The sequence below is a fragment of the Sus scrofa genome, chromosome 18 (genome assembly GCF_000003025.6).
Source record: "Sus scrofa isolate TJ Tabasco breed Duroc chromosome 18, Sscrofa11.1, whole genome shotgun sequence".
Classification (NCBI taxonomy): Eukaryota; Metazoa; Chordata; class Mammalia; order Artiodactyla; family Suidae; genus Sus; species Sus scrofa.
The window spans coordinates 18,603,507-18,618,588 of NC_010460.4; the positions used below are offsets into that span (position 1 = coordinate 18,603,507).

Below are 15,082 nucleotides of genomic sequence, written 5' to 3' on the forward strand. Positions count from 1 at the left end.
ACATTGACATGGGATCAAGTTCCTCGTCCTCCATCTTTGATGTAGAAGTTCTTGGTCTGTCTGTAACAAGAATCCTACTAAGTCAGTTTAGCAGAAATTCCCCTACCCTTAATGGCCTTCTTAGTAATTTTCCAGCCACTGCTCACTACCCTCCGTTACCCTACTACTTGTCCTTGTTCGTATTTGGAGCTGAGCTTGCTTTCTCTCCTCAACTGCATTAGATGGGACTGTTACAATAGCCTTAAATAAAGTCTTCCATGCCATTTTCATGTATCAGAATAATTGTTTAACACTTGTCATGCTCTTTGGACAATAACCACAGACAGCCCATGGCCCAGCTGCCCTTCTGGTCTACTCCAGGAGTCAGGTCTCATTCCAGCTCCTCCTCACCAGCCCCAAGCAGACACATGTGCATCAATACAGCTCAGGTGGAGCTACCTGAAAATATGGATCTGGAGAATATGGGCCAGCTGTATTCCAACCAACATTCCCTAATTCATTCAGTCAATCAGATAATCAAAACATATGACTAAATTTAAATGGTTTCTAAACATAAATATATTTTCAAAGAGCTTCCTTATTTGTATTACAGACAAACAAAATACATATGCTCAAGGCATAAAATATTTGACTTGTGCTCTTTTGAATAAAAAATCATAGTGGATGCAGATCTTTGATGTTCCAATGATGCCATAAACAAATTCACCAGTCTTTTTTTTGGACAAAGAATTATCTGAAATTTTACCTCTTGGATTCCAAGTATGTCCTCATTGTTAGTGGAGAGACTTTATTGTAAAAGTCTCCTCACCTAGAACTCTGGCGATTTTTCATGTTTTATTCATCTCTTTCATTTGGCTTCCAGTAGGGTAAGGACTTGATAAAATTCAAAATTTACTGAACTTTGTGTTTATATCAGGTCCGGAATTTTCCTCTTGTATATCTCCCTTCATTGGGATTGTTACTGAAGTGTTTTGAAGGAAATGGCGGGTCAACCATTCGTTGGTTCTCATGGCTTTGCAGTGAAGGCAGGGCCTTTCTCTGACTTGGTAACCTCCCATATTCCTTTGCCTCTGAGCTATTTTTCTCTTTTTAATACTGGCTGGAGATGGGTGATGTTCACTTTCACTCTCTTTCCATGAGGAGGCTCCTGAGTTAGATTCTTCACTGTCACACTCAGTAGTATCACTGTCATGCTGGGTCTGATTCACCTGGCCGAATTCAGAATGGCGCCTTGCTCGTCTTTGTTCAAGATAGGCATTGACCAAGGCCACTTCTGAGTCAGTTACAGCGGTGAGTTGGCTCTGCTTTGGTTTTTTCATCATTTGCAAAGAATCCCAGGCACCATCTTTGCTTTGCCGCTTGTAGGAAGTATCTCTGCTTGCTAACAAAAATGAAACAAATCCACAGGTTAGGCACATTGTTGGTTACTGTAACTTCATCTTACCTAAGGAAGCCTATGGTGTGGATTCACTTTTTGCTGCCATTTGCCAAGCCACCACTTTCCTCTACTCATTTGCAAATGTTGGTGGCTGACTTCATTTTCCAATACCATACCAAAACTCCCAAACACCAAAAGGGTCAAAGAGATGCTGACATATTACTTTTGAAGTTTTGTGGACTCCTGATAGACCCCTTTTCAAGGGAAAATGTCTTCAAACTTTCCCAGAGAAGGACTTTTTTACCTTTGCCTTGACATCCTAAAGATTCAAGTGTACATGTGAATGTGCTTTGGATAGCAGAAAACTAAAAAGGATCTTCTCTTTATACACTGGGTTTATACACTCTGGTATGTTAGAGTTGGTTTATACTAGTCAGCTTGCAAGAACAGATAAACTTTCAGGAATTTTGCAAGGTGGCTGTTAAACACAGCCATTAGTAAAAATTAAATTGTACAGCTTACCACTAAATCAATATGCTACAAGTAAGTGTAATAAATACTCAAAACTCTTCACTTCCTAAATTATTTTACTACATTTTATTATGAGGTATGTTCTTGAAGCTACTATTTATGTCTGCTATCTCTGGATACTGGAAATACTATGTAATCATGTGTTACTGTGCGTTTTGTCCCAACTTCCATGTTCAGTGACATCATGTTGGTAACCTGAAATTAGTTTTGCAAGGGTTAAAAACTATTGGGTTTTTTTTTTTTTTTTTTTGGCAATAAGTAAAAGAAGTCAATAAATAGCTTACATGAAACTCCAAAAAAAAAAAAAAAAAAATCAGCAAGCACCAAGAATCAGATTTTCATTTATAGTTTTGTTGACTGTTTAGACTTAAAGTAATGGAGAACATGTTACTGACATAGATTACATTTAAAGGTGTCATGCCAACAGTCATTCTTTTGGGTGAATAGCGACCAAAAATGAGGAAATATTCTTCCAGAGTATTCTAAAACAATTATCCAACTCAGCAAAGAAATCATTCACATCATTAACAACCAAGTTAGGTTCCAACACCCATCTTCCCGTTTCTTTCATCTTACTCCTTAACTTAAAGGAAAATTCATATTGGAATTATACTTGTTCATAGGTTGAACAAGGAATTATACTTGTTCATAGCCAACTATAGGTTGGCTGAGGATGAAAGGGTCTGGCAAAAATCAAGGAAAGTATTTTGTGAGAATCACTGTTTATATGGAATTTACCATAAAGTGTATTTCTGTACTTTATTATTTATTTGTAAATTGTGTGATATATATCCTTTATATTAGTTAAAAAAAAACTTTAAATGGAATACACACACATTTTTGGAGAGCCAGTTGCGAAATATTATTCAGATTCAGCACAACACTGCTTATAGGTGACTGAAAAAGATGTCATAAACAGTTCAGAGTCCTGTGGTAACATTAACAATAAGTGTGTGAGGGAGTTCCCGTCGTGGCGCAGTGGTTAACGAATCCGACTAGGAACCATGAGCTTGCGGGTTTGATCCCTGCCCTTGCTCAGTGGGTTAACGATCCGGCGTTGCCGTGAGCTGTGGTGTAGGTTGCAGACGCGGCTCGGATCCCGCGTTGCTGTGCCTCTGGCATAGGCCGGTGGCTACAGCTCCGATTCAACCCCTGGCCTGGGAACCTCCATATGCCGCGGGAGCGGCCCAAGAAATAGCAACAACAACAACAACAAAAGACAAAAAGACAAAAAAAAAAAAAAAAAAAAAAAAAACAATAAGTGTGTGTGAAAAGCAAGCTGTCTGACAGGAGAGTGCTAAGGAATGAAAAGAGAGCTTGAGCTGTCTACCGATCAGTAATTTACAGCCTCTAGTAGCTAAGCTGTCCTTCTGCACAAAGCAAGGTGCTCCTCCAATGAGCCACCGCAGGTCTGGGGAGGCTCTATGACACTCTTGGCTGTTTACTTCTCGTTTGCTCTCCACACAGCACATATTTCTCTCATCGTAGTCCAATACCAAACACACACTGGCTCTCACCTTTACCTAGTGAAGTGCTTGTCCCATTGTCTTCATCCTTTTTCTTCTCAGACATCTGTTTCAGAAATACAAATTAGTAAGAGTGATCTCAATTGATTGTTTATTGGTTGTTTTCACTCATATTGACTTGTTAAGAAACAATTCTCAACTAAAAATAGGGATAATGATGAAGATTCAATAAACCAATGTGTGTAAAAACATTTGGCACAGACTTGGGGCTCAATAAATGCTGGTAAAAAGCAAAAAAAAAGAAGAAGAAGAAAAGAAAAAGAAAGAAACACTATTGCCTTAGACCCTTTGACAATGTCTATTTTTCTTTCTTTGGCCGTACCAGTGGCATTAAATTCCCAGGCCAGGGATTTAACCCATGCCACAGCAGTGACCCAAGCCACAGCAGTAGCAATGCTGGACCCTTAACCTGCTGAGCTACCGGGGGTCTAATTTTGTTTCATTATTTATTTATTTATTTATTTATTTGTGTTTTCCAGGGCCTTACCCACAGCCTATGGAAGTTCCCACACCAGGGGGCTAACATGAGCTGCAGCGACCAGCCTACGCCACAGCCACAGCAATTCAGGATCCAAGACACATCTGCAACCTACACCACAGCTCTAGGCAAAGCCAGATCCCTGATGCCCTGGAGGGAGCAGATTCATTCCCCCTGTGCCACAGTGGGAACTCCCAGGGGTCTAATTCTTAAACCATCAGTGCAGGAGTTCCCTGGTGGTGCAGTGGATTAGGGATCTGGCATTGTCACTGATGTGGCATGGGTTTGTTCCCTGGCCTTGGAACTTCCACATGCCACATGCACAGTCAATTCAGTTCAATAAATACTTACTGAGTTCCTATGATAATGATCCTACTTCCAATGCCCATTAAGAAGACCATGCTTGAGTAGCAGGATCTACCAAAATGTTCTGAATCAAGCAAAATGGAACAAAGACTTGAGAGAAAAAAATATTGATGAGAAGCTATAGGTTATAGCATTTTTCCCTGTACTCACTGAAATTATAGAGAAATATCATTTAAATGTCATTTTAAAACAGATGTGATAGTGCTAGGATTGATTCAAAATTACTTTTTAAAGGACATTTTATCAGGTCATGTTATGACAATGCTTTAAGATCTTTATATGAATTCATAGGCTTCCTATGTCCTAAATCTTTCAGAAACATTCCTCCAAAATGCAACCATAATATGTTACCTGTGAATATGGCAGCCAGAAGAAATGGATTTATTTGAATAGTTTAAATTTCAAATATTCTGCCCAACAGTCCATAAATATAGTTATCCCATTTTTTAGATCAGTGTATCACTTTTTTAATTTTTTTATTTTATTTTATTTTATTTTATTTTTGGCTGTGCCCATAGTATGTAAAAGTTCCCGGGCCAGAGATCAAACCCACGCCACAGCAGCAACCCTGCCTGCTGCAGTGACAAAACCAGATCCTTAAACCTCTGCACCACAAGAGAACTCCCACTTTCTGATGCTAAAAATGATTTTGCCAAAAGATACAAATACAAAGCAACTCTTTCACAATGTATCAGATACTTTAGAAATACTCATAACACTTTTGGCACATAGTAATTCTGGGAATCTATCACCAGGAAATAAACTCCAAAAGAGAGAAAGTTTTGTGTATAGAAATAATCATCCCATGAGGCACCACCTCACACAAGTTAGAGTGGCCATCATTAACAAGTCAACAAGTCACAAATGCTGGAGAGGATGTGGAGAAAAGGAACCTTCCTTCACTGCTGGTGGGAATGTCAGCTTGTACAACCACTATGGAAAACAGTATGGAAATACCTCAGAAAACTAAATATAAAACTACCATATGACCCAGCAATCCCACTCCTGGGCATCTATCTGGACAAAACTTTCATTAGAAAAGGATACATGCCACTCATAAGTTCATCGCAGCACTATTCATAATAGCCAAGACATGGAAACAACCTAAGTGCCCATCCACGGATGAATGCATTATGCGGTGCATACATACAATGGAATACTACTCAAGCCATTAAAAAGGACAAAATAATGCCATTTGCAGCAACATGGATGGAACCAGAGATCTCATAATGAATGAAGTAACTCAGAAAGAAAAAAACAGACACCATATGATATCACTTATATGTGGAGTCTAAAATATGGAACATGATCTATCTACAAAACAGAAAAGATCATGGACATGGAGTACAGACTTGTGTTTGCCAGCAGGGAGAGGGAGGGAGTGGAATGGGTTGGGAGTCCTGGGTTAGTAGATGAAAACTGTTGCGTTTGGAGTGGATGGACAATGGGATTCTGCTGTATAGCACAGGGAATTATATATCTAATCACTGTAATGGAACATGATGGAGGATAATGTGAGAAAAAGAATGTATACATATGTATGACTGGGTCACTTTGCTGTACAGAAGAAATTGACGGAACAATGTAAATCAAGTATAATAAAAAGTTTAAGGAAGTTCCTGTCATGGCTCAGCAGTAACAAATCCAACTAGTATCCATGAGGACATGGGTTCGATCCCTGGCCTCGCTCAATGGGTTAAGGATCCGGTGTTGCCATGAGCTGTGGTGTAGACTGCAGACAAGGCTCAGATTCCACGTTGCTGAGGCAGTGGTATAGGCCAGCAACTATAGCTCTGATTTGACCCCTGGCCTGGGAACTTCCATATGCTGTGGGTGTGGCCCTAAAAAGACAAAAAATAAAAATAATAATTAAAATTAAAAATGAAAAAGAAATAATCATCCCAGTGTAATAAAGATAATATAAATACAAAATTCAAAAGCAGACAATAGTCAAATAAATAATGGTACAAACACAAAATATATGTTGTAAAAATTATTATAAAGTATGTCACAAGATGAGGAAAATAAATGCTATAATATTAACAGTCAAGATGGAAATTTGTATATGCAATATGATCAAAGTTAGCTAAAAATATGAAAAGAAAAAAAGACTAAGGAATGTACACAGTGTCAGCAATAGTTGGCTTTGAGTGATGAAACTGATTTTTTTTCCCTTCTAATTCTTCAAATTATCAAATGAATTTATGTAGAAAGTCTAACTGCCTTTGGGTTGAAAAGTACCATACATGGGTATTCATAACTGCAATCTAAGATCTCTGGCCCACTCCTTTCTTAATAACTGATCTCCACACTGATAGGCAAGTTTCTTTAACTCTGGATTTCTTTGCTTTTTAGGTTCCTGAAATCGTTCTCTGAAAACTTTAAGAGTGGGATCCTCTTCCAAGATAACTTTTTTAAACTGTCTTTTGGGGCACCTTATTTTAAATTTAATATGTATAGCAATGATTTTTAAAAGATTAGAAGTTTATAAACCTAAAAAGTGAATAGTAGGTTTTTTTCCTACATAATTTGGAGTGGTTTTTATTTTATTTTTTCTGCTTTCCTATAATGTCCACATTTTCTATAAGGGGTACTTTTGTAATTGAGGGGGAGAAGTATCTTAAAACACTTATTAGGTTTATTTATTTTTCATAGAAAGCTTCCATATTTGACTTGATGTCAAATCAAAATATAATCACAAATCAAAAGAAAGATTTTACATCAAGTTAAGTGGAATCATATGAACTGTGGTTCCCAAAAGCATTTTATTAACTGTCTTTGTGTGTGACTCAGTTGAATGAAAACAGCAGTACTGCCTGCTCTGAAGGGCAGGGTAGGAGAGATCTTGGCTATGGCTCTGCCTTTCTGCCACTAAGCAACTTCGTGATTTTACCAAGCCACTTAACACCTCCTAAACTCAGTTTCCATATATGAAAAAATGGAGCTTGGACTGGTATTGTTTGAAAAAATTCCAGCCCTTGCAGTCTGAATAAATACTAAGCAAACACATAAACTAAATATAGCAAATATATTTTTCTCTGAAAGCAAAAGGGCAAAGGCATCTTAAAAAGTGGCAAATCCAGAGATCAGTGTGCTTCATGTTTGAGGATAATTACCACCACATTTCCATCACACTTTCACCATTACTTCAAGGTTTGTAAATAGAAGCTCATAGTTTAGCAGAGAAAATGAAGTTCAAAGTAAAGGAAAAATTCCATTCTTTTTGACTAGCTCTCATGTGGTTCTCAGATTTCAAATCTGGGACCTTTCAGAAGAAGCAGTTGAGTAGATTATAGCTGCCATAAGGGTACAAAGTGAAAGGCGAAACCTCTAAGATAATTAAGGTTTTAATCAGCACTGAATAGATATAATTCAACATTTCAACTACACTGTGAAGCAAACAATTGATTGTGTCAGGAAACCTGGATCTATTCTCTCTGTCATAACCATTCACGTGATATTGGACAAGTCACTTAATTTCTTTGGGCTTTATCAGCAAAAAAACGGGGGGATGGAGAGGGGGAATACTGCTATCTTACTCGCCTACAGATAGGCCAGTCCATATGCTCTTTAAGGTCCTTGAAGCTCAAGGTTCTATGACTCTGAAGAGCTGATGCAAGCAAGGGAGCAGAGAAATAGCTTAGACTTTTTAGTGGTCTTCATGATGAAATTGCCAAGAATCAATTTCAATTTTTTTGTTAATTTTCTAAAGTAGATTTTCTTGCCAGGCTAGACAAATTCAATGTACTTAGCTAGGGAGTCTAAGACGGGTATACTATCACTATTCTAAATAGCCTTTTGGCAATACATCTACCTTAAATATTTAGACTTTAGATGAAACTTCTTAGGGGGAGGAGGTGATGAGGGGAAGAGTCTTGATTATTATAATGGAATCCAGCTGGCAAAGACATAACACACCTCCTTCTCTCCATCCAGAGCTGATACAGCACTCAGCCTAGCTGACCGTTGCCAGCCCAGTGCTCTGGATGTAATGCTAAGTGGCAGTGGTTTTATTAATCATCAGCCTGGTATTAATAGCCAGCAAGGATTCCATGTCAGCAGTTTATAAGATCTTGGTTACTTGTAATATGTTGGAGCATCACAGCCCTCATTAAGTGGGCTATCTCATTCCTTTGAGGATAGCATTTTCTTCTGCCAGTAGGTGGTCTAGAGTGGTAACTTTAGCTCTGTTTAGTTCTGTTTCTTATTCTACGCAGAGAATGTATCGCCTCATTCTAAAAACCCCAAATCCTACAACTTGTATCCTTATAAATACAACAATTCTGTATCTTGATTAGAATTTGATGGCTACAAAAGGAATTTGGAGGTCATTAACCAGTAGGAAGTTTACCCCACCATTACACAGCATATGGGCAAACTGCAAACAACCTAAAAGGTTTCCAAATTGCAGATTTGTTATGTTGCAACCGCAAGACAAAACTATACCATCATTAAGAGTGCTGTTGTGTGAATATAATTTGAAGAAATATTACAATATAATATTAAGCTTAAAAAAGCGAGACATTAAAATATGTACAATATTTGCTGTAAATCTTAAGTGAATACTGTAAATCAACTACACCCCAATATTTTTTTAAAAAAAGAGGAACCAAAAAAAAATAATAACCATCCAAAAATATATATATACAATATAATGCCAATCACCTAAGATCAAAGATAGAGACATCTCTAGAGAGATAGACTGTAATACAGAAAAAGAAAAAAAAAAAACAGAAGAACATATTCCAAATGTTAACAGCATTTATCTCTAGGAAATAGAATTACAGTAGTCTAAATTTTCTTCTTCATCCTTTTCTGCATTCTTGGATTCCTTAGACTGTAACTGCATTATTTTTAAAACTAGGAAACAAACTTTTCAAAAGTAGTTTCTTCCAAGTAAAGTGAATTTATTTCATGGAATATCCCTTAGTATAAACACATTATTTACTTCTTGAGAGAGTGTGTGTGTGTGTGTGTGTGTCTTTTTGCCATTTCTTGGGCCACTCCCACAGCATATGGAGGTTCCCAGGCTAGGGGTCTAATCGGAGCTGTAGCTGCCAGCCTATGCCAGAGCCACAGCAACGTGGGATCCGAGCCGCGTCTGCGACCTACACCACAGTTCACGGCAACGCCGGATCCTTAACCCACTGAGCAAGACCAAGGATCAAACCTGCAACCTCATGGTTCCTAGTCAGATTCGTTAACCACTGAGCCACGACGGAAACTCCTAAACATATTATTTAAATGAAAAAGGATATCCTACCCAGAGAGAAGCCCGAGAGAAGAACATCAGGACCAATATAATGACAAAATACCAAAGCAGGAAGTTCCCTATTGCCCCACAAGAGTCATCCTTCCGGCATTCATAATCCTGATTTGGAATAGTAAAACTTATAGGTATGGGGGGAGGGTCCACCTCCCAAAATAAAGAAAAAAGATCTCCCATGATGTCTTGTTGCTTTGAAAATAAAACATGCTCAAAGGGATGAAGATGACTGAGAAGTACTTCACTCCATGTGTATGACAACTTCCTTGGCAACCTATTATGACATACACTTCAGTAACTGAGACGGGAGCTGACAAACATTTCTTAGATTTCTATGTTTTGGGAAGATTTATCTAAATTACTTCTATGAATGTTTAAGGTACCTTCCTCATACCTCAATATGGCACATTCTGACTTAGTCTTTTTTTTGTCCTTTTATATACTGTATTTTCTTTAAATACAGTATTTCAATGTCTATAAAATCTAAGTCTCTGAGATATCCATTCATTTATTCTTTGATATAATCAGTGTAAATTAACACAGACAGTTCCAAAGTGTTATAGACCAAATTGTGTTCCACAAAATGTATATATTGAAGCACAAAGACCCATTTGACAATAGCTGGAGATGGGGCCTTAAAGAGGTAATGAAGGTTAAATGAACTGATAAGGATGGGGCCCTAATCCAATAGGACTAGTGTCCTTATGAGAAGAGAAAGAGACATCAGGGAGGTGCCATGTGAGGACACAGAATGAAGGAGGTCATTTGCAAGCCAAAGAGACAAGGCTCAGGAGAAACCAATCCTGCTGGCACCTTGATCTTAGACTTCCAAACTTCACAACTGTGAAAAAATTAATTTCTGTTGTTTAAGGCATCCAGTCTGTGGTATTTTGCTATGGCAACCCTAGTAAACTAATACAGAATGTCAACAATATATCTAATTTAGGCAGTGTTCCTTTTTAAGCCTTGAATAAATGCATAGAACAGAGATGTGTCTGTTGCGAATTACATCAAATACATACAATTTCTTCTTAGGGAAGAGCCAACATGGGTTGGGGAGGAACCTGGTATTCTAATTTTCACGGTACTGTAACAATTTTCAAGTTAGCTCATCTTTACAACTAGAGCAAAACATCATTGTTGCTAAGATACTCTAAAAATTATTTTTAGAAATCCACTTAAAAATCGGTTTTAAGATCTTTAAGAGCATAGCATACCTGCAGATTTTCGTTAATATGCTGTACCAGGAGGAAACTTCTTTTTCTTTTATTGGAGCTTACTTAGGAGCATTTCAGGAAAAATTTTGGCAGTTGGGACCTATATGATGCAACAATCTACTAGCTTATTATGACAGAGAGTGATGTTTTTATTAGAAGCATACTTCTCTGCATCGCCAAGAGTAAGTTCCCGGACGTTGCCCGTCTGCTTTAGGCCCGCTTTGTCTCCTTCAGGAAGTTCTCTTGGATTCAGGGCTGGGCCCCTCACGTCTCCTTGGGGTTCACCGCGCCCCACCTCACCTGCCTTTCTTAGTGCACATGTCCTCCCCGCCAGGCTGAGCTTCTTCAGTGAGTAACCACCGAAGCTTTTACTTTTACATTCCCGCGTGTGGTTCAGCGGCACACAGTAGGCGTTTGTATTTCTTCAATAAAACCAAACTGAACTCCCTGATGAAACTTTTCCTCAGAATTAGTTCTTCTAAATAATATGCAAGAAAAGTAAAAGTTTGGGGGTTTAAAAAAAAAACCTCAAAACCACCAACTTTTAACAAAAACACATTTTGGCTTTTCTTGTTGCACCCTCATTACAAGGATATTTAAGAATTTACATCGGATCAGAACACTTAATTTTTTTTTTTTTTTTTTTTTTTTTTTTTTTAGCATAGAGGTGTGAGAAATGCTTTGTCATTGCTGGTGGTGTATGGACACATTATCCAATACTCTGCATCCTACAATTAGCCACCCAGCTTAATCAAATCTGCTTTAAAATGTGAGTCCACAAATGCTGTAAGGAAGCTAAAACTATATTAATCTATAGAAATTCCGCTTGTTATAGTTACTACTTTTTACTGCGGGTTTAGAACCTGGTCTGAGTTTTTGCTGCTCAGTTTTCTCCCGGCACCTGAGTGGGAGCCACAAATCCGGGAGCTGTTTCCCTGGTAACGCTGTTAGCCCCGTCCCTCCTCCCCCCCAAACTCTTCTCTTCTCGCGAGAAGAAACAGTTCCGTTCTTCCGGTATCTGCAGTTCCACAAGCTGGTAGCCTTCACCTTAGCACTGGCTTCGCGCATGTGCAGTAGGGAGTGGCGCGAGTCCACTGCTTCCGGCCGGAGAACACGGTGCGTTTTCAGGGTCATCTTTGTGCTTCCTGGATTTAGAGTCCACGCGGGTCGTGGGAGTTCCGCGCCTGCGGACCTGGCGAGGGTTGAACCAAAAGGGACTGTGGCCGGATCTCCCACTACCTGTAGTGGAAAGAAGCTGTAGGGGGTGCGAAAGTTCCTACTGTGAGAGCCAGGGAGGGTAGCTCCCCACACTGGGGCGTTTTGACTCTGGGACAGGGAGGAGGGGAGGGTGCTGCTCCATGTAGCGGGAACTAGTGTTACACTTGTCTGCAGGAGATGAAGCCTAGCAAAGTGAAGGAAATGTAAATCCCAGTGTGGACCAAAACTGTACACTCTCCCCCACCACCCTTACCCCCTTAACATCTTGGGTACTCGCCCTTCCAAAACTTAAATCCTGATAGTTTATCAGCAACACAAAAACGGAGATCTCTGGCGTGTGCAGAGTTTTGTTTTTTTTTTTTAAATCGTAGGCAGTTAATGGCTTATATCTTACTTGGAATATTTTATCTCGTAATTTGGTATTTTGAATTTCTTAACAGCTTTTGGCCTAGTCTTTGTGACATATTCCAAAAACACAACACAGTGTAATTGCAAAGATAACCATTAACCCTTATGTTACAAAATACTTTCATTTATTGGAAATGTTAAATTATTCTCTGAAGCGACCAGCCAGTTCTCTGTTGATTACAGTGTGGTGCCAGTGAAGCTGTAATTTAGGGTTCCCTTTTCTTATACTAATATTAAAATGTAAAAAAAGTTTAGAACTTTGAAAGCTGAAAGTTATGTGCAATTTTTAGTTACCGTTATAGTGGACACAAGTTTGATTTCTTAAATGGAGAAGTAGTTTCTTTTAATTAATTTTCATGCTTTTTGATTTTGAACAGATGCAAGGGGAGCCAAACCCTAGTGCTTCCCTTATTGACAGAACCATCAAGATGAGAAAAGAAACAGAAGCTAGGAAAGTGGTTTTAGCCTGGGGACTCCTAAATGTATCTATGGCTGGAATGATATATACTGAAATGTAAGTTAATTAACAAAAAAAGGAGGGGAGTGAAAATTTAAATAAGAGACCAATGGTTGGTTCCACAGGTTTTGTGTTTATTTTGATTTGTGGTGTGTTTCTGTTTTTGTTTTTTTAAGTATTGAAAAGGCTTTTAATTTTTTCAGGACTGGAAAATTGATTAGCTCATATTATAATGTGACATACTGGCCCCTGTGGTATATTGGTAAGTAATTAATTTTCACTGCACTTTAGAGTTACTTCCAATGAAAAACAGTGTTCATGTTTAATTCAAGTTAGTATTCATTCCTTCATTCAACAAATATCTGCTATGTTCCCAAAACTGGGAATACATCAGAAAGTGAATACGGTCCCTGCCCTCATGGAAGAAATATTCCAAAGTTTAATACACACATTAATCTAAAGTCTTTAGGGAAGTGATGTGGAAAGTGGAGAGCAAGAGTTTTGGAATCTGCATCCCTGTGTTAGATTCATGGCTTCAGTAGCTAGCTGTGTGCTATTGGCAAAAGTCATTTGACTTCTCTACAACTGTTGGTTGATCTTTAAAGTGAAGGTGAAAATATTCATTGTAAAGATTACATACAACTCACTAGTAAGTGCCCTACACATAGTAGAAATTAATTAATTAATTTACTTGTTTTTGTTTTTCTAGGGCTGTTTCCACGGCATATGGAGGTTCCCAGGCTATGGGTCTAATCCAAGCTGTAGCTGCTGGGCTACGCCAGGGCCAGAGCAACGCCAGATCAGAGCTGAGTCTGAGACCCACACCACAGCTCACAGCAACGCCGGATCCTTAACCCACTGAGCGAGGCTAGGGATTGAACCCATAACCTCTTGGTTCCTAGTTGAATTCGTTAACCACTGAGCCACGATGGGAACTCCTAGACATTAATTTTACTGTTACGAGGAATAAGATAGTTTTCAATTTTATTATTGTTAATTTGCTGAAGTATGAATGGTTTTATTTCCCCCCTTTAAATGTTCCACCTCCCTTATAAAAAAATTGTTCTCTTCCAGAGCTTGCCCTTGCATCTCTCTTCAGCCTAAACGCTTTATTTGACTTTTGGAGATATTTCAAATATACTGTGGCACCAACAAGTCTGGTTGTCAGCCCTGGACAGCAAACACTTTTAGGGCTGAAAACAGCTGGTAAGTGTTTTATATCTTTTGCAAAGGTGGGGAAAAGGTTGGCAATAAATCTTTCTCAATTTAATTTTCCCCTTTCATAGACTCAGCTGGAAGGGACTTCTAAGGCCACCTGGTTCAACTGTATTAAACAGTTCAACACTAAATTGTCTTAAGACCAATGATCGTCATTCCATTTATATAAATTGAATGGAACTAACATTCGACAGGCTTATGGAAGTTTGTTTTGTTGTTTGATTACTGTTCAAATTAAATGACTAACTTTTGCTGCATGGAAGTTCATTTCTTATTTTGAACTCTATAGAAGTGGTAAACGACCATTTGTGTCCTTTGGTAATAATACTTTATGTAATTTAACAACTAAGACACTCTAAGCCTTTTCCTGAAAAAGATTCAGTCATTAAATCCACTTTTGCGGAAATTTTATTTATACTTACAATTGTTTGTTTCTTCCTTCTAGTTGTACAGACTACTCCTCCACGTGATCTGGCAGCAACACAAATTCCTTCCTCTCCACCTCCTTCAATTCAGGGTCAGAGTGTGTTAAGTTATAGCCCATCTCGCTCACCCAGTACCAGCCCCAAGTTCACCACCAGCTGTATAACTGGATATAGCCCTCAGCTGCAAGGTCTGTCATCAGGTGGCAGTGGTTCTTATAGCCCCGGAGTGACCTTCTCACCTGTCAGTGGTTATAACAAGGTAATGACCCTTTTTTCTGGCCAATCACGTTACTATTTTAGAATTGGGAGGTTTGAATTGAAAAACACCTAGTGAGTTAAAACTCCTTGTTTTATCTATCAATGTAGAAACTCAGGAACAGTGGGTAATTGACTTGCCCAGATTGCCTATTTAAGAGCCAAGAATAGAACCCACACCATAGCAGTGACAACATGGATCCTTAATCCATTGCACTACCAGGGAACTCCAAGAGTAGGTTTAGTTTTGTAAGAAACTGCCAAACTGTCTTCCACAGTGTCTGTACTGTTTTGCATTCCCATCAAGTAAGTTCCTGTTACTCTGTATCCTCACCAGCA

General features: G+C 38.6%; 2 protein-coding genes across 3 annotated transcripts in view; one reads left to right on the top strand and one right to left on the bottom strand.

The window, feature by feature from the left end:
- Nucleotides 548-9,779, bottom strand: SSMEM1 (serine rich single-pass membrane protein 1). Its single transcript, XM_003484018.4, has 3 exons — nt 9,543-9,779; nt 3,427-3,481; nt 548-1,381 (listed from the first exon to the last, which is right to left on the bottom strand). Exons 1-3 carry the CDS (start codon nt 9,723-9,725, stop codon nt 885-887), a joined length of 735 nt encoding a protein of 244 aa, XP_003484066.1. The 5' UTR covers nt 9,726-9,779; the 3' UTR covers nt 548-884.
- TMEM209 (transmembrane protein 209) overlaps nt 11,752-15,082 on the top strand; it is a 29,451-nt gene continuing 26,120 nt past the window's right edge. The window contains exons 1-5 of one of the 2 annotated variants that reach the window (XM_003134688.6): nt 11,752-11,878; nt 12,766-12,902; nt 13,049-13,107; nt 13,920-14,051; nt 14,509-14,747. In XM_003134688.6, the coding sequence (XP_003134736.2) occupies nt 12,766-12,902; nt 13,049-13,107; nt 13,920-14,051; nt 14,509-14,747 (567 nt within the window). In that variant the 5' untranslated portion in view covers nt 11,752-11,878. The other variant, XM_005673176.3, reaches the window with a different exon arrangement.